This window comes from Hyaena hyaena, unplaced genomic scaffold, assembly GCF_003009895.1.
Source record: "Hyaena hyaena isolate Hyena2069 unplaced genomic scaffold, ASM300989v1 scaffold_61, whole genome shotgun sequence".
Classification (NCBI taxonomy): domain Eukaryota; kingdom Metazoa; phylum Chordata; class Mammalia; order Carnivora; family Hyaenidae; genus Hyaena; species Hyaena hyaena.
In genome coordinates, this window is record NW_024080693.1 from 1,558,677 (window position 1) to 1,578,984 (window position 20,308).

The 20,308-nt window shown below is 43.7% G+C and overlaps 1 protein-coding gene across 1 annotated transcript in view; it reads right to left on the reverse strand.

Annotated features, from left to right (window-relative positions):
* TDRD12 (tudor domain containing 12) overlaps positions 1-20,308 on the reverse strand; it is a 73,756-nt gene that overhangs the window by 35,093 nt on the left and 18,355 nt on the right. The window contains exons 6-13 of the mRNA XM_039231896.1: positions 19,869-19,954; positions 14,071-14,260; positions 12,932-13,024; positions 7,905-8,002; positions 7,032-7,108; positions 4,106-4,186; positions 2,171-2,231; positions 1,669-1,776 (exon numbers count right to left, since the gene is read on the reverse strand). Coding sequence (XP_039087827.1) covers positions 1,669-1,776; positions 2,171-2,231; positions 4,106-4,186; positions 7,032-7,108; positions 7,905-8,002; positions 12,932-13,024; positions 14,071-14,260; positions 19,869-19,954 — 794 coding nt within the window. The remainder of the gene's footprint in view (positions 1-1,668; positions 1,777-2,170; positions 2,232-4,105; positions 4,187-7,031; positions 7,109-7,904; positions 8,003-12,931; positions 13,025-14,070; positions 14,261-19,868; positions 19,955-20,308) is intronic.

Here is a 20,308-nt window from a genome sequence, read left to right on the forward strand (position 1 = left end):
GCCTTCTAATTTTTATAGCATTCCGAATTTCCAAAAAACTTATTCTCTATTCCTTATTATAGTGCCCTGGTATTGTTTAGTACATATAATATCTTCTCTGATCTCTGAGGATATTTATTTTGTTACATTTTCTTTTTTTACTTTTGTTATTTATTTTTTTGAGAGAGACAGAGATAGTATGAGTGGGGGAGGGACAGAGAGAGAATCCCAAGCAGGATCTCCACTGTCAGCACAGAGCCTGATGTGGGGCTCAAACCCACAAAGCCAAAAGATCATGACCTGAGCCGAAAACAAGAGTTGGACACTTAACCAACTGAGCCACCCAGGTGCCCCTAATGTTTCTATTTATTTTTGAGAGAGAAAAAAAGAGAGATAAAGAGTGTGAGTGGGGGAGGGGCAGACAGAGGGGGAGAGACAGAATCTGAAGCAGGCTCCAGGCTCAGAGCTCTCAGCACAGAGCCTGATGCAGGGCTTGAACTCACCAAGTGGGAGATCATAACCTGAGCCGATGTTGGATGCTTAACCAACTGAGCCACTCAGGCGGCCCGTAACATTTTATTGACTGCCTACAGTTGGTTTCCTTCAGAGTTCCTTTTGGTCTTTTTTAAAAAAGCGTTTTGTTTTTAGGTGGGAGCCTTCTTCAAATGTCGACAGATCCTGGATGTGTGTCTGCACAGAGGAGGAGCACTAAAAGCTGACAGAAGACGTGCGGGCCGGGCAGAGCTGGTTCCCGGGAGCGTCCCCTGCAGGAAGCCAGCACACTAGGCAGGCGGTTTTACGGGGAGAACTCCAAACAGCATCATCTGAAGGGCACTTCTAGGGCCATTCAGTTCCTTCAAAAAGATCGTCCAAGCCCCTTGCTGAGAGGCTGACCGGGGGTTCTCAAGAAGCGTTAGAGGGAAGTTCAGTACCCCCCACTTCACTGTGCTCCTTCCTCTGCTAGTCAGCCACACTCCACTGCCTGTTCTCCATCTTCTGGAAGCCTGTGGAAATCTCTGGGCCACTAAAGGCTTCACTCACTCTTACTCAATTCCTCCTCGTGGGTTTAGCTTTATCTTCTTTTTTTTTTGAATCAAGAAACTAGATAAACACATTCTATTGATGGCAGTCTCTAGAACGGTTTCAGAAAGAACACTCGGAAGTATCTTGTAACTGCTCTGGCACCTTTCCCTTCTAAGCCCCTGGGCAGAAACACATGTGAAAACTTGTTTCAGAAAAGCACTAAGAGTTACACAGTGGTTTCTCCACAAAAGAATTCTTCACTTGTAAGAAGTTAACCTGAATTTATGAATAAATGAGGGGCGCCTGGGTAGCTCAGTCGGCCTAGCATCCAACTTCAGATCAGGTCATGATCTCACGGTTCATGGGTTTGAGTCCCGCGTCGGGCTCTCTGCCAACAGCTCAGAGCCCGGAGCCTGCTTTGGATTCTGTGTCTCCCTTTCTCTCTGTCCCTCCCCTCCTCGTGCCCTGGCTCTCTCTGTCTCTCAAAAATAAATAAACGTAACAAAAATAAATACATGAAAAATCAGTAATTAAAACGAAAAGCTGAAGAAAAAATTTCAAAAGCAAAGAAAATATGCAAGTGCAGCCTTCGAACTGTTTATTAAAAATCCTGTGTTAGAACAGGTCAGCATTCCTTCACAAGTGCGGCCTCAGGGGCACTTTTACCTTTTTCAGGTCAGCCGAAAGTGGTGACGCATCAACTGACAAGCAAGGCTCGATCTTGTTCCGGAGCACAGGGACTGGCTGTGGGGACCCCGACCGCAGCTTCTGCAGCTAAAACAGCAGCCCATTAGACGCCCACCCCCGCCTCTCCCCCCCACCCAGGGCGTCAACCTCTTCATGCGAAGGAGGGAGATACCAGTGTCTGACTGCAACGTCAAAGCCTCGTCAAAGCCTTGGTACATATGCTTGTCAAAACCCACCCAAACTACCAAAAGGAAAGGAAAAGTATCTATTCCCCAAATTAAAAAAAAAAAAAAAAAAAAGAACAATTTCCCTAAAGCAATAATTCACCAGAGAATTTCTAAAAGGATGTCCTCAGGTAGAGTCCCCCACCTAAGGGGGTTTCTCTTCCAGCCTCAAATCCAGACAAAGGAGGAGAGGGATTTAAAGAGTAAAGAGGTGGCTTTGATTTTTAACTTTTTTTTTTTTTAAGGTAGTATAATACCTTCTGAAGATCAGAGATTCCATCAGTTCTCAAAGGATCCGGATTTAAAAACTGCAATAATCTATAAAGTAGTTAAAAGGGCAATTCGAAGAAAAAAAGGGAAGTTAAAAGGGCAATTCGAAGAAAAAAAGGGAGTGTTAATATTTTCTCGACTGAGGTGTCCTTTTAAATCTCCCTTGACAGAAGTAAAATGAAATATATAGTTGGCCCTCAAGCAACCTGGGTTTGAACTGTGCACATCAACTTCTATGTGGACTATTTACAGGACATTAGTGAGAACACGTTTCCCTTATGATTTGCTTAATAACATCTTCTTTTCTCTAGCTTTACGGTACAAAAAAACATGTGCTAGTCGGCTATGTTATCAGTAAGGCTTCTGGTCAACAAGGTATTGGCAGCTGAATTCCAGGGGAGTGAAAAGTTATACGCAGACTTTTAACTGTGGGGGTGGTTGACACTCCTAAGCCTGTGTTGTTCAAGGGTCAGCTGTATGTCCCAAGGCATAGCTGTGAAATTACTGCCTGTCCTGTTCTGCCCTGTCTATTGTGATACGAAGGCCACAGAGGTCATGCCAGTACCACACTTGCCCCCCAAACCCCAACCCCCAGACTCTGGACATGGTAACGCCTATCCCGGGGCACTTGTTCTGAACAAGGACAAAGACGGTGCGATCACTAGGTCACCTCCTCCACTGCCTCCTCCCTTCTCTGCTGTAATCTTGAACCACTTCGAGTTGCCCTGGAACCCACCAGGACTGATGGAATAACGGACGGGTTTAATCAACTGTTCTCACTAAAGGCCATTTAGCCCAAGAGAAGGTACAACCTTCCAATACAAAAATAAAAGGCAACAGAGAAACTCAGGGCTGATTTGTCAAGCTATAACGTAATGTAATCGAAGAAATGAGCTGCGTGGGTAATGCAAGGCCTCCTGCTGGAGGGAAAACAACCCTGTGCGCCCCCGGCTTCCAGGTATCAGGGTGCAGTGATGCCCTGGGAGGAGGACATCAACACAGGCGCACTCACAGCCACCCCCCCATCTGTGGGCTCCAGAGCGGCCTTCCGAGCCCCCGGGCCCGAGGCTGTGTGGGGTGCTCCTGCTGGGTGACGGGGTGTTTCAGGGCCAGAGTGTGGGCTCTGGGAGGCGGGCACGGTCAACACCCTCTCCCCAGGCATCCCAGCACGAACGACCCACTTCTGAACCGTCGTAAATTCCTTGTCACTCTGGTGACTTCAGAGCAGCCAGTTACTTGGAATGTAGGGGTGTTTTCAGGCTGCTATGGTAAAAAAATCATAAAAATGGGTAGGAAGAGGTTTTGTGGAATAAACAAGTATAAAATGAAGTCACTACTCTATTATTAATAACTTACTGGTGAATCCTCTGTGAATCTGGCAAGAGAAAAAAAAAACCCACAAAAACTCAGGTAGTCCCATAATTCCATGCTGCAAATACGTAGCTTCTCCAGCAGGTGGAAGACGTCTTTACCACCCGAGAAATGGGAAGAAAGCAAACATTAATCCACATAAAATCAACAGCCCCCAAAACCAACCATATCTGATTGGTTTCATAAAACTGTCTACTTTATCAAGAAGACAAGGAACGGGAGCCAAAAAACGACTATTTACAGTGGAATAAAGATTTTAAAGGAAAAATCTACCCTAGTAAACAAAAATAAAACTAACTTCAAAGTTTGTTAGTTATATATGCAGACACACTGCATGTGTATTTTCTAAGTGAGAACACAAGTTTGAATAATAAAATTATATATGATGTACATATCATATATATGAGTAACTAAAATTACGTATAACAGAATTATGTGTAAAATAAAATGTATATGTATAAAAATAATATAATTATCATATATAATAGGAATAATTTATAATTTCATTACAGTTATAGCAATAAAAAGTGCAGGCCAAAGAGAAAACTTACTTCACACAGCCATTCTTCTCGTTGTGTTCTTTCTTCTCGGCCCACCTAAGAGGCTTCTTATTTGGCTTCTGACATAAAGAGCTAAGAACCAAAAAACATTCATTAGAATCTCTGAGCCCATTAACCCCAATCCTGAAAATGACTTTATTTTTGAGGAGAAAACTCATTAAAGAGCACTGAGGACTGAGTCGCTCCACATACACAGATTTATTTCTGTGTAAACTGCTGCTCAGCCCGAAGCACCATTTAGGGAGGGAAGCCCTGTTGACACACAGCCCATGTCTCCTGGGGACCACGGCCAGGGGCTTCGTGCAAAGTACAGAACCGTAGGGGAGAGAAGGCGAGCCGCGCAGACCATCAGCATTATGGAGAGCTCCCCGGGCTTTTAACTCCCTGTCTCCCCGCGTTGGCCCAACGCACAACAGCACAGCTGACATCAACCCCAAACGCTGGGAGAAATCTTCTATTTCAAGCCAGAGAACCAGCCATTCACCAGGCAGTGTAATCTCTGACTTTCTCCTCTCCCTTTTTCTCTCCTGGCCCTGCCCAGGGTGGCTCCAATCACGCGGCTGCAGTGCCGGCGGCAGCACTGGCACCCAGAGCCCCGGGAGAAACCCTCTCACTCTGGAAGACCTGGGAAACAAGACCCACGGAAACCTCCCATCTTTGTCTCCTCTTGTTTCCGCTGCTGTTTTGCCCTATAAGTGGCCCTAAACCCACAGAACTGCATGGCTGTTTCTCAACGAAAAGCCATCCACCTGGACAGAGGGACAGGGAGCTTCTAGAAAATCGTGAATGTGAGGAAAATCCTGGAAAAAGGAGAGAGTGTGCCAGAGGAAGGGGGTCCCCCATTTCTATTTATGACCCAACATGAGTCCCAGGCTTGCCCCAAGTTGAGCATATTCGTAACAGATCGAAAGCAGCGCGGCAGTCACCAGCCACAGAAACTGAGACAGAATTTGTGGTCTGAATGAAGGGAGCTGCTGACTTCCTGCTAAAATAAACAAGAAAAACAACAAGGTCAACCTTCTCCAGAGGATGTGAAAAGAAACCAGTCTCACGCTATAATATTCAAGATATCCAGAACGGAAGACACGACAACACACCAAGAACCAGGAAAACAAGATCAATCGTCAAGGGAAAAGCTTATCAGCAGATATGGTTCCCAAGATGGCTCACAAATGAGAATTACCATGTACTTAAAAGCAGCTATCATAACCAGAGTCCATAAGAGAAGGAGGGGTGAGCACTCCTAAATGGAACGATAAAAGTGATCAGCAAAGACTTAAAAATTTTTTTTTAAAAAACAGTGGTACCTGGGTGGCTCAGTCAGTTAAGCCTCCGACTTCCGCTCAGGTCATGATCTCGAAGTTCGTGAATTCAAGCCCCATGTCAGGCTCTGTGCTGACAGCTCAGAGACTAAAGCCTGCTTTGGATTCTGTGTCTCCCTTCCGCTCTCTTTCTGCCCCTCCCCTGCTCGCACTCTGTCTCTATCTCTCTCTCTCAAAAATAAGCATTAAAAAATTTTTTTCTAAAGTTCTCAGCAAAGAAATATAAACTATAAAAAATTTCAAATGAAAATTTTAGAACTGAAAAATACATCACATTTAAAAATTCACCAGATGTGCTAAACAGCAGGATGGAAATAAAAGAAGACTCAATAAAGTTAAAGATAGAGCAGGAGAATTATTAAGAACAGCAAGAAATAAAGGTTGAAAAAATGAGCAGTCTCAGGGACCTTTCGGACAATATCAAAAGGTGTGACATTTGTCTCATCAGGGTCTCAGGAGAGGAGAAAGAGATGGGCGGGTGCAGAAAAAAAACTCTGTGGAATAGCAGCCCAACACTCTCCAAATCTGATGAAAGACAGAAACCTACAAATGAAGAACCTTAATGAGCCCCAAGCATGAGAACCAGGAGAGAAACCACACCCATGCAAGTCATAATTCAAGTGCTCAAGCCAGAAACAAATCTCAAACGCAGTCAAAGGAAAAAAGACACATTGCAAACAAAGGAAGCAAGAAAAGGGTGGCAGTAGGTTTTGCAGTGGGAAGGATGCGGGAGGCACACAGTACAGTAGTATGTCTCTAAAATACAGGGCGGAAAATTGTCAGCCGAGACTCTATACCTAGCAAAAATACTTTTTTTCAAAACCGAAGCTGAACTAAGTTTTCCAGACATACAAAAGCTGAAAGAATTCAGCAGCAGCAGACCCACAAGACAATAGTGAAAGAGGTCCTTCGGGGTCAAGGCAAATGATGCCAGATGGAAACCTGGACCCATACACAGAGTGAAAAGCTCTGTAACTACGAAGGTAAATACAGAAGCTTTTTCTCTTCTTTACATCCCTCGAAAAGATCACTAACTGTGATCATAGATTCGAGGATTTATAAAGAACGTATAAATGCAATGCAGGACAACACTGGGATGACGCCCAGGAGGGGAGCAACGGCAGCATACTACTCAAGATCTTACACAATCTGCGAAATGGAGTAATAGTGCCTCTTTTCTGTGTTTTCACAAACATCGACATGCATCTCGATGAGGGCAGGGTCACAGCCAAAGCCTTTGACACCTGTCACTCATCTTCAACAACCAGTCTTTGCCTTCCACCACCTTGTACCGCCATGTGGCCCACATTTACCCATCCTTTATGCTATGACCACGTTGCCGGATCTGCCTTACAGAAACTTTGTGTCACAAGGGAACAAGGAGACTGTAGAGCCACTACCAAGCTTTGGTCAACTGCGCTGCTAAACAGCTGTCACAACGTTTTTCTTTTAAATGAACATATGTTTAGTCAAAACTTCCAGGGCCAGTCTTTACTGAAATTGAATCCTCTCCTGTCATCAGTCTTATAGAACGCTGTGTAAGACAATATCACATTTATGTATCTGTTCAATTACCCTGAATTTTCAAATCCTACCTTGCTGTTGGTATATCTGGCTCCGCGTATATAGTTATTCCCCTCTTCGTTGGCCAGGACACCGAAGACTCAGCACACTGTGAACAAAGGAATACGTATGCAAGCAAGATATATATTCCTAAGGAGACAAAATTCCATGGGAACTCTTATCATAACAACCGTCCCAGATAATTTTCAGTCAACTGAGACAGGGAGAGACCCAAGAACTTTCGGGAAAGCTGGGGGAATTACACCATTGCCATAGCCACTAGATTCCAGGGTCCAAGTAGCAAGCGGCTGGCACCTCAGACACTCGGTATTTCAAACATCCTATAATTATTTCACTTGTCTTGTCAAACGAACTGGAAGGACAGGTTGGACTTGAACTTAACTATTAGAACGTCCCGTAATCTCAGGTTTTCACATGAGCATAAACACACAGTTGTGTTCAAAAGCCACGAGGCCAGGAACAAGAAGGAAGCTGCAGTTATCTTGTTCTTTAGAAATACAGCAGCGGCGCCTGGGTGGCTCAGTCGGTTAAGCACATGACTTCAGCTCAGCTCATGATCTCACAGTCTGTGGGTTCAAGCCCCGCGTCGGGCTCTGTGCTGACAGCTCAGAACCTGGAGCTGCTTCAGATTCTGTGTCTCCCTCTCTTTCTACCCCTCCCCCACTCGTGCTCTGTGTCTGTCTCTTAAAAATAAGTAAACATTTAAAAAATTCTTTTAAATTGAGAAAGAAATACAGCAAACTCACGAAGTGTATTTTTTCCTGAAAGGCACTATCATAGCCAAGGATTTCTTACTAAAAAATAAATTTTTGGATTTCAAAGGAGACTATTCTAAAATTAACATTATATGAACTTTGTGTCTAATGAATATTCAAAAATACAACCTTATTTATATCTTTCAAAGAGATGTGCTGTTGCTTCTTTTCAGATTTTTTTTTAGACAAGCCTCCCAATGAACCCGTACTACAGTTTATAGTTTTATCTGCAAAATAAAAAGTGATAAAAGAGTTATCTTAGAAAGTACTATTCATAGAAAACAGGACAAAAAGGAGTACAATTTTTAAAATACTATTATAAAATCTTAATACATGAAAGTATTATGGAATAGCATTTTGTATTGAACCTGGAGGGTATTAAATTTTAAAAACCTTGTTTCAACCCTTATCACATAAAAAAGAGTTTAAAGAATTCCTTTACTGGCTTACAAGAACTGAACATAATTTACTTTCCCCACTTACCAGACTATATTTTTCAAAGAGGACCACAACATGGCGCACAACACATGTGGCTCTTCTTACAGTGTGACACTGACACCTGTCCCCCTGAGAGACAGGCTCCTCTTTTTGTAAACAAAAAGTCCCTAGGAGTAAACTGGGAGTCTAAAGTGTAGTGACTTTTCATTGGCTGAGTTGTGACCATCTCTCATTGGCTGAGTTGTTGCTGGACTGGGAGAAAAATTTCATTACCTCTGCTGGGATTGTAAAATAATCAAGGAAATCAGTAAAACCAACAGCTGCTTGGCATTAGTTGGCTCAGGCCATAACAAAATACTATAAATTGGTGGCTTAAACAATAGAAACTTATTTTCTCACAGGTCTGGATGCTGGGAAATCCAAGATCAAGGTACTACTTATAGAGCTATCTTCCTACCTTGCAAATGGCTGCCTTCTTATGTATCCCCATATGAAGGAGAGAAAGTACTCCGGTGTCTCTTCCTCTTCTTATAAGGACACTAGTTCTACTGGGCTAGGGATCCACTCTTATGACCTCATTTAACCTAATAACTTCTTTTTAAAATTTTTTTTTAACATTTCTTCATTTTTGAGAGGGGCTGGGGCAGAGAGAGAGGGAGACACAGAATCCGAAGCAGGTTTCAGGCTCTGAGCTGTCAGTAGACAGCCCGGTGTGGAGTTTGAACCCATGAGTGGTGAGATCATGACCTGAGCCAAAGTCAGATGCTTAACTGAGCCACTCAGGCACCCCTAACCTAATTACTTCTTAAAGACCCTATCTCTAAATACAATCACACTGGGGTCAGGGCTTCAACAAACAGATGAATTTGGGGGGCACACAACTCAGTCCATAGCATGGTTTGCTTTGGAAAAACTCAATAAAAACACTAAGCCTCTACCTGGCTAAGAAAAACAAAGATGAAACAGTTAACAAATACCAGAAATGAAAGAAGAGACATCACTACAGGTCCCATAGACACTGGAAGGATGAAAAAGGAATACTATGAACAACTCTATGCCCACGAATATGGTAACACAGATGAACTGGACCAATTCTTTGAAAGGCAAAGTCTATCAAAACTCACACAATTCAGTCCTAAGACTGGTAGGTGAGGCAGAAAAAAGGGCTCCTGATCTGTGCTGGCAGAGAGACCTTGGTGATAACAAAGCAGGATATCAGCCCAACCAAACAAACTTAAGTAAGCACCTAAGGGGGGGTGGGCTAGAGGAGGAGAGAGGCTCAGAGCCAAGAAGGGCTAGGAGGGTGCCTTTGCAAGGGTGGGAGTGAGAAGCAACCCCATGTGGGAATGCAGAACCAAAGTGGGGGTGGATCTAGGTCTAAGAGAAATGAGGAAAGCATCCACAAGGCGGCTGTGTGTGGCAGAGGGAGGGTATCACCCTGAACTGGGTGAGTGAGGGGCACAGGTGAGGTTTAAGGGGATGGGAGTACTGTCAGCAAATGGAGTGAGGAATGCATCTATGCAGAAAGGGGGGTAGTAGTGGTCATAAACAACCAGTTTCTTATAAAACCAAAGAGTGGTTGATTATACAGGAGGATTGACCCCATCAGTAACTACAGTATGGATAACGGAAGGTAGGAATCTCAGTCACAGAGGGGTATAACAAATTTGGGAGGGCATGAAGCTAGAATAAATCCAGTAGCAGGATCACAACTGGAAGTAGTGGTGTGAACTCCTGGTTTTCAGTACATAGATTATAGACAGAAAATACAGATGTAAGCATATGGAGGCACACGTACACATGCACATAGTCCTCAGCTCTGTCCACTGAAGGGCCTGGGAGCAACAGAAACGAACAATCCCAGCTCCCAGATCTTGGCTTCAAAATGCCACTCTCCATTAAAAAAAAAAGCCAGGGAATCTTGGAGAAATGATTGATTTCAGGGTTTCAAACAGGAATCCGTACGAATATGAATTAATTAGTAAATAAAAAGGAATGGTATATTTATGTTTCGTGATAGCAGCCTACAAAATATTTTTACAAGGTGAACAGTAACTTTCAGTGGAGAAGTCTGGCAGATGCTACCTTAATTAAGCAATTTAAGGAAACAATTCATCAGTAATGGGATAAATCAAAGTTTTGGGTCACCTGGTAAGATGAACACAGTATCTCTTTGGAGGGATCCCTGCCACAGGTGCATGAGCTGAATCTGATCATGACAAAAACATCCGCTCCCATTGAGGGACATTCTACAAAACAATTGGTCTATAGTCTTCAAAGGTGTCAGGGTAATGAAAGTCAAGGGAAGACTGAGGAATGATTCCAGAGAAGAAGACGTAACGGCTAAGCGCAGGAACAGGTGCTGAGCCGCACCCTTCCACCACAAAGAAATCGCAGGGACGAGTGGCCGAACCTGACGGGTGTCTGAGGCTCATTTGATCACGATGTGTCGATGTTACTTTTCTGATTCTGCTGGCTGTTTGGTGAATATTTTTGAGAATACCTTTGTTGCTAGAAAAACACACTCAAGTACTGGGGAAAGATCCAGTGAGCAGCTTAATTCTCACATGCTTTCGGAAGAGACTTCTCTGTCAAGCTCTCCAACTTTTCTCTGTGATTATCCTAAAATAGAAATCTCATTGAGAAAATGGATGTAAGCCCCATGAAAGCAGATACCTGCTGCCTTCCTTGCTGAGTCCCTAGAATAGTCCTGACGCCTAAGTGGTAACGAACATCTGATGAATAAATGCACCTGGATCAGGAGCGTGAGCTAGTCTGTCACAGAAGTCAAGACTGTCTGTCTAGAACTGATAAGCCCAGAAATAGTAAATTAATCATAAGTGTTTCAAAATTTGGAGATAACCACCAAAATAAATAGCTAAGGGGTAAGATAAAGGTTTACCTCTAGGGAACGGTCTGGGGTGAGGAGAGGTTGCAAGAAGGAAAGTACTTTCCATTACTCTTGTACTATTTGAGTGTTTAACCACATATTAACAAAGAATTGTACTTTCATTAAAAAAAAAATGTAAGTCAACTTCAAGGAGAAGTACTACAAATTAATTAAAATACAGTTGAGGGGTGTCTGGGTGGTTCAATTGGTTAAGCTTTTGACTTCAGCTCAGGTCATGATCTTACGGTTCAGGAGTTTGAGCCCCGCGTCGGGCTCTGTGCTGACAGCTCAGAGCATGGAGCTGCTTCAGATTCTGTGTCTCCCTCTCTCTCTGCCCCTTCCCCTGCTCAGGTAACTCTGTCTCTTTCAAATATAAATAAACTTACAAAAAAAAAAAACACAGTTGAAAAATCACGTCACTATGATCACAGGGAAAGGAGAATCTTTGCTTGGACAAGTAATATCTGATCATTTTGTTTTTCACATGACAACCAGTTACATCTCACATTAGCATTTCTTTAGTTTACCATCAACCTTTTCCTTTCCAAAGACACGTGTAGTCCATTCCAACACTGACTATAATATGGAAGAATGGGAAACTGTTACTGCCCGGCAATCTCGGGCTACTTAAAATACTAATGAGATATCTGTATGACAGAAAGCTGTGCAGTGATTAAGCATAATGTAAAATGCCTGGTATTTTCCTACTCTGGTGGAAATGGGCATATATTTTTATTTCCATTTGTATTTCTCCAGTCAGTCACAGGGGCTCCTTTCAGCAGGAATTCTCATCTGGGAGCCCTGCAGGAGGCACATCACAACACGGGGTGGGGGCCCCATGTGCCCAAGTCTGCCACAGGCCAGGCTCCAGGCCACGTAAGCTCTGTATGTGGATCAGGTCACTGGGATGGGAACAGTGCCTCCCCATGTCACATAGGAGAGAGGGACACTGATATTCCAGCTGTCTTACGTCAGAGCCCATATCCTTAAGCCACGTGCTCCTGGACACCTCTGAGTGTCCAGAAAGAAGTTCACCCAATGTTAACTGAAAAACAGTACCCAGATGTATGTGTAGTAGAATCTCATTCCGATGAGAGAAAAATGGTATAAACAGCCTCACAACTGGGAACTCTGGAAACTCTTTAATAAGTAATTATTAAAGACGGCAGGTTTTTAAAACTCTGAATATCTGTATTTCTCTGTGATAACAACATTACCGAAGTAACTGAAAATAACACTAAACGTAGGGAATCATTTCATTGGCGAGAGCTTTAACTTAGTTGAGGTTTCCGATTACACGCATGCAACAACACTCCCACAGGTACACATGTGCCTGACGTGAGAGGGAGAGAAGTAAGGGGTAGAAGAATTACCGCAGGGGGTGAGCCAACAATCAGAGGAGCTGGCAGATGCCACTCTTGCCCATCAATTCCAATCCATTATGTACGCCAGAGGTAGGGAATTAAAGACTGGGTATTCTTACCCTCATAAATTGCCTCTCACCGTTATATGTGCTGCTGCTTAAAGTAAAAATTGATCATAAACCTGTATGTATAATCAGAGAACATATAATCATCACTGGTGTGGGGCTGGGCTTGAATAAACCAGTTTTACACGTGACACCTCTTACGTGTGTTCTTTATGTTATAGTTAAACCCTCTCAGTAGGGACTGCAAGGCAAATGACCTCTGCCAGCTTCTACGCCATAAACAGGTTCCAAGAGAAAGAGAGAAAGTTACCACAGCCCTTCTACACAAGCCTTAAACTCTTTAAACAGCTGAGTGGTCTTTTATGCTGCCTACAAAACGCCTCACACATGTAAACTTACCCAGGATCACAGCAGCTGGCCCAAGGTCACCAACAACAGCCTTGGGCCACGGATGCTGACGAGACTGAGCCAGAAACGTTAAGTCATGTGAATCTGACAGAGAGAACACAATTCAGGATTAAAGCATGAAATAAACCCAAACTAAAAATGCGAATTCGCTGGTCTACTACTTCAGCTCTCGCCTCTGCTGGGAGGTCAGGGGGGACCTAACTCGGGGCAGGAAAGCAGTGTGAAGGGGCTGAGGAAAATGGAGTTGAGAGAGACACATTTAAAATTGTTTCCACTGTCCATGACAGACTCTTCTCGGATTTCCCTGTTAGTAAACAGCTCTTTTATCTAAAAGAGTATCTAAAAGTATCTAAAATGGGGTGCCTGGGAGGCTCACAGTAGGTTGAGAGTCCGACTTTGGCTCAGGTCATGATCTCACGGTTCATGGGTTTGAGCCCTGCATCGGGCTCTGTGCTGACAGCTCAGAATCTGCTTCAGATTCTGTGTCTCCTCTCTGTGTCCCTCCCCTGCTCACACTCTATGACAAATAAACATTAAAAAAAAATTAAAAGTGTCTTACATGGTAGACATGTGACGTTGTTTTAGCAATATCTTTAAATTATGAACTTACGGACTTCTGAAAATGTAGCTTCATGTTAATAAGAAATTGAGAACAGTTTTTTCCTGGTCTCATAAAAAAAATGTCCTGTTGGGGCGCCTAGGTGGCTCAGTCGGTTAAGTGTCCGACTTCAGCTATGGTCATGATCTCACGGTTCGTGGGTTCGAGCCCCGCATCAGGCTCTGTGCTGACAGCTAGCTCAGAGCCTGGAGCCTGTTTCGGATTCTGTGTCTCCCTCTCTGACTCTCCCCTGCTCACGCTGTCTCTCCTTCTCTCTCAGATATAAATAAAACATTTAAAAAATGTCCTGTTGATAGGGACCTCAAAACGTCACAAAATCACTAGAATTAGAATTAAAATATTAAATTCAGAGTCCAAGTCTCTGCCTCCATATGGGGAAAGTATGCACAGCTTACATCAGTACAGTGAGATTTATACAAATAAGACAATTTAAAAAAAACACTATGTAAAAAAAAAATAATAATAAAATAAATAAATAAACCACCATGTATATCGATGAGGATACACTCACTTTCCATTCCCTGAGAATCTTCTCCTTGCAAAAACATTGGCCAAAGAGTAAGGGCTGGATTGAGTTTACTGGAAAAGGATGCCGACTTTCTATTCAATCGTGGCTTCTCTACAGAATGAAGGTTCTTATTCTCCTTGGGGGATATGTAACAAGCAAAGTTCTTTGCAACCAGATCATCGTTAACACAGACCTGTACAATTTCGGACATTTCATGAATAAGACAAAGAGAGTCAAATAAATGACTGTTTAGAAAATATCCCAAACTGGACCCCAAATTTCAGTCTTCAGAAAAAATTATTTTATAGGACATAATCTGATAGAAACCAATTTCTCGACTTTTGCCCTGGTGATGACGAGCTAGATACTTCTGACCAGCCCAGCTGATAAGAAAAACAGGAAGAATCTGGACAAAACAGAAAAAAATCTTCTTGAAAGCACTGGAGAGCTAACAAGACTCTGCCAAGCAAAGACCTGGGCAGTTGGCAAAGGCAAAGCACGAATCATAAAAGGAAAAACTGATAGGGGCACCTGGGTGGCTCAGTTAGTCAAGATCTCACAGCCCATGGGAGTTGGCTCTGTGCTGACAGCGTGGAGCCTGCTTGGGATTCTCTCTCTCCCTCTCTCTCTGCCCATCCCCTGCTTGTGCACACACACATGCACACATTCTCTCTCTCTCAAAATAAATAAACTTTAAAATAAGCTTAAAAAAAGAAAAACTGATAAATCAGACTTTATGAAAATTTAAAATTTGCTTTTCAAAAAACACTGTTAAGAGGAAGAACGGGGGCACCTGGATGGCTCAGGCAGTTAAGTGTCCAACTCTTAATTTCGGCTCGGGTCATGATCTCATGGTTCCTGGGATCAAGCCCCTCACATCATGCTCTGTGCTGACAGCTTGGAGGCTGCTTGGGATTCTCTCTCTCCCTCTCTCTCTGCCCATTCCCCACTCATGCTCTCATAAATAAACAAACAAATTTTAAAAAAGAGATGAAAAGCAATCTACAGAGAGAAAATATTTTTAAATGTTTATTTATTATTGAGAGAAAAAGAACACAAAGAGGAGACAGGCAGAGAGAGGAGGAGACACAAAATCTGAAGCAGGCTCCGAGCTCTGAGTTGTCAGCACAGAGCCCAATGCAGGGCCTGAAATCATGAACTGTGAGATCATGACCTGAGCCAAAGTTGGAAGCTTAACTGACTGAGCCACCCAGGTGCCCCAAGGAAATATTTTTAAAATATTCTCTCTGGATGGACATGTATCCAGAATATATAAAGAACTCTCAAAACTCAATAAAAAGATGACAAACAACCCATTTTAAAAAGGGTAAAATACAATGGAATATTATTCAACCACAAAAAGGATGGAATTTTGCAATTAGCAACACCACAGATGGACCTAGAAGGTACCATGTTAAGTGAAAGAAGTCAGAGATAAGACAAATGTTGTATGGTTTCACTTAAATGTCAAATGTAAAAAACAACAAATGAAGAAACAAACAAAGAGCAGGCACAGAACCATAAATACAGAGAAATGACGGTCGCCAGAGGGGATGGGGGAAGGGGAATGTACAAATGGGTGAAGGAGAGTGGGAGATACAGGCTTCCAGTTCTGGAATGAAGAAGTCACAAGAATAAAAGGTTCATAGGGAATACAGTCAATGGTATTATAATAGTGTTGCATGTGACAAATGGTAGCCACACTTGCGGGGAGCAGAGCGCCATACAGGTTTATTAAATCACCACGCTGTACATCTCAAACTGATATAACATTAAGTATTCAACTATATTTCAATTTAAAATGTTATCAAAAACGTGCAAAAGATCTGAATACTTCATCAAAGAAGATACGTGGATTGCAAGGGCCTATGAAAAGACACGAAACATCATGTCATTAGGGAAATGAAAAGTTAAACCACAACAAGATACCACTACACACCTATCAAAGTGGCCAGACAAGTGTTGAAGAGGAAGTGGAGGAGCCAGAACACTCATAACATTGTTCATGGGAGCATAAAATAGTTAACCACTTTGGAAAACAATAGGCAATCTCTCAATACCAACCATACCACCCAGAAATTTGACTCCTAGGTATTTGCCCAAGAAAAATGAATGCATGGGTTCACAGGAAGAATTGCACATGAATATTCATAGCAGTTTTGTTTAAGTCCCAAACTGGCCAAAACTCCAATGTCCACCAAGAAGTGAATGGATAAATACACTGTAATACATCCAGACAATGGAAAAGTATTTGACAATAAAAGGGATAAAGTAGATAAATGCTAAAATAATTCTGCTGAGTAAAAGAAGCCAGGTAAAAAAGAAAACACCTTGTGCCTCCTTAGAGAGCTGGAAGCAGACGGTGCACCCTGTTTTTCTTTTCCTGACAATTATGACCTCATGCACCTACTGTAAGTTCTCTGTGCTAATAAGCATGCATTCCGCACTCCACCACCCCACCCCCACCCCCGGAAGTAAGAACGAGTTATCTGCACACAGCCACACACAGAGGGAAAGAGACCTACTGGAACAGCAAGAAGAAAGAAGTCTGTAAAGAACTTGTTTAAAGATGTTTTACAGGGCACCTAGACGGCTCAGTTGGTTAAGCGTCCGACTTTGGCTCAGGTCATGATCTCACAGTTTGTGAGTTTGAGCCCCGTGTCGGGCTCTGTGCTGACACCTCTGAGCCTGGAGCCTGTTTCTGATTCTGTGTCTCCCATATCTCTGTGCCTCCTCCACATGCACTCTGTCTCTCAAAAATAAACAAACATTAAAAAACTTTTTTAAAAGATGTTTTACAAGACTGGTCCAAGGGCCAACATTTTGTTACTTTTACCAAAGTGAAAAATAAGCAATGAAATGTGAAATAAGCAATGTGCAATTGACAAGGATGTGGGGGAACCCAAAGAGTAACAAGTGAACCTTATGCCAAATGAATAATATCATCACAAGGAAGAAAGGTGGGGAAGAAAACCACCAACCTAAGTAGCTTTGGAATACAGTGTTTTGGCTGCATGCTCCAAGGCTAAGGACAAACTTCTTTTTCATGGGAATGTGGGCGAGCAATTCCAGATTTACTTTATGTGAATACTAGGATTAATCAAGTAAGTATATGGTAGTTAACCAGGGCAGGGTCCAGAGTAGGTGTCAAGATAAGGAACCGGGAGGGCCAGAAAGAACCCCGTGATGCCGGACTGGAATGAGATGCAGAGCAGTGTGTACAAGGATGGGTGCACGTCCACGTGCTTCCTGTCTGCAGAGGGGCCTACAGTCACTGACCCCCGGGAGCCATGAGCACACCTCGTGCCCTGGTCTTACTCTCTGAATATCACTCTTCAAGAAGCAGCTGATTCCAGAGCTGGGCTGGAAAATGACAACATTAGCCTAGAGCATCTCATGGAACCAAAATGTAGAAAGTTTTCCACGATGGGGTACACTGAAAGGATGCATAGGCCACCCTGAAGAAGCTGCTAATGGCCAAATATGCGACAATTTGAGCAAGATACTAAGGACGGTAATGGATTCTATCCCCTAGAGTAAAACAAAGAGCCCAGAGACTATACTAAGATAAATTACTGAATCGACTAATAAATGGGGGGGAAAGGGCCAGTTCTTTATAGAACTCCAATCAAAAAATGTAGAAGTCGGGGCGCCTGGGTGGCTTAGTCGGTTAAGCGTCCGACTTTCGCTTAGGTCATGATCTCACAGTTCGTGGGTTCGAGCCCCGCGTCGGGCTCTGTGCTGACTGCCAGCTCAGAGCCTGGAGCCCATTTCAGAGTCTGTGTCTCCCTCTCTCTCTGACCCTCCCCTGCTCGCGCTGTCTCGCTCTCTCCCCTAGAAATAAAAAAAAAAAAAAAAAAAATGTAGAAGGCCTGAGACACCTGGGTAGCTCAATCGGTTAAGTGTCCAGCTTCAGCTCAGGTCATGATCTGGAGGTCCGTGGGTTCAAGCCCCGCATCGGGCTCTGTGCAGACAGCTCAGAGTCTGGAGTCTGCTTCGGATTCTGTGTCTCCTTCTCTCTCTGCCCCTCCCCCACTCACACTCTGTCTCTCTTGGTCTCTCAAAATTGAATAAATGTTAAAAAAATAATTTTTTAATGTAGAAGGCCTGACAGAAAGGGGCAAGCACCACAGAAATAAGCATTGCAGGCAGAATCACTGAGGGGTATTTGCACAGCCCCAGAATAACGCCCCATAAGATACTTAACAATTTCAAAACGAAAAAGCAGTAACTGCAGGGTGCACCTGGCAGACACCACCTTACCCAGGTGACCAAGGTTAGCCTGAGCAGTAACACCACGTATCAACATCAGAACGTCCCTGCGAGGATGCAGACGGGGGCACGGGCGTCACTTCTGTAACATCCTTGCCCCAAATGCACCACCTCGATCTAATCACATCATGCAAACCCAAGTTGAGCAACATTCTACAAAATAACTGAACAACCCCTCCAGAAGTGTCAAGGTCTTAGAAGATGAGGAAAGACCGAGGAACCATCACGGACTGGAGGAGCCCAAGGAGACAGCAGGAGATCTTGGATCATGTCCTAGGCAGAGTAAGGAAATCAAGGGGGAAATGGGCAAAATTCAAATTAGATTTGTGGATTTACTGAAACAGCATTTTAGGGGCACCTGGGTAGCTCCAGTCAGTTAAAGTGTTTGACCCTCACATTTCAGCTTATGTCATCATCTCATGGTTTGTGGGTTCAGGCCCCACATCAGGCTCTGGGCTGATAGTTGATAGTGCGGAGGATGCTTATGATTCTGTCTCCCTTTCTCTCTGGACCCCCCCGCCCCCACTCAAACGTGCATTTGCACTCTCCCTCAAAATAAAAATTTTTTTAATGTTTAATTTTGAGAGAGACGGAGCATGAGCTTGGGAGGGGTAGAGAGAAAGAATGTCAGAATCAGAAGCAGGCTCCAGGCTCTGAGCTGTCAGCACAGAGCCCTATGTGGGGCTCAAACCCACAGACCTCGAGATCATGGCCTGAGAGCTGAAGCTAGAACCCAAACAACTGAGCCACTCAGGCGCCTCCAAAAATATTTTAAAAAATAAAATAAATCCATGGTTAAGATGCCATCTGTTGCTGCATCTTTTTGCCCTGTGCCACCCTCCATAAGGGGACAGCCACCCTAATGTTAACAGCTGATAAGTGGGGGCAGGGAGTTCACATTGTGCCCACTTCCTCTCTACTTTGTTATCTCAATTTTCTACAATGAGCACATATTACACAGTGACAAAATTATGCGAAGAAAAAAAAGCAGTGAACTCAAACCATGCCAAATATGTGTATTTATAAAAATTACATCCTAGGGGGCACTTGGGTGGCTCAATTAAGCGTCTGATTCTTGATTCTGGCTCAGGTCATGATGTCACAGTTCACGAAATGGTGGCCCAAGTCGGGCTCTGTGCTGAGATCCGGGAGCCTGATGCGGGGCTCGTGCTCATGAACCTTGTGAGCATAACCTGAGCCGGAGTCAAGACGCTCAACAGGCTGAGCCACCCAGGAGCCCCAACTTTTTTATTACAGTTTATTTATTTATTTTGAGAGAGCAAGAGAATGTGCACGTGTGTGCGGGGGAGGGACAGAGAGAGAATCTCAAGCAGGCTCCACGCTGGGCACAGAGCCCTATGTGGGGCTCAATCTCATGATCTGTGTGATTGGACACTTAACTGACCGAGCCACCCAGGGGTCCTTATGTGTGAATGACGTTCTTTTCCTTAGTGTTTACTCTTTGTTTTATTAAAATAAAAAATTTAAATGATGACAAAATATTTTGTAAATGCAATTCTTTCACTTACTTTTTCATTTTTTATAGTTACATAAAGGTAGACCTCAAAAGTATCTTCTTCCACAGCACACAATTTGGCTTCCACCTGGGTAGTTGCTAAACAGCACAAATGAACAAACGTAAATTATGAGCTGATAAGTATACTTGAAGCAGTTACATTCCGCCTATTAATCTGTGCTAACCACTTAGCATCACCCAGTGCCACCAAGGCCGGCGACCTCCCCCTGGGAGGCGGTGGGCGGTCAGACACGAAGAAGGCTCTCCCAGCCTGGAGCCAGCCCCGTGCCCTCCACCCCCTGCCCCTACCAACACCTTGAGCAGCTCTTGGCCACCTTCCCTTCCAGTGCCTCCCGAATCCACCGACTCAGTCTCTCGCCTGAGTGCCTCCATGCTGCTGATGCCCCGTCAAAGGGAGCTATTGGCGCCTCTCTGAGACCCAGGAACCCACAC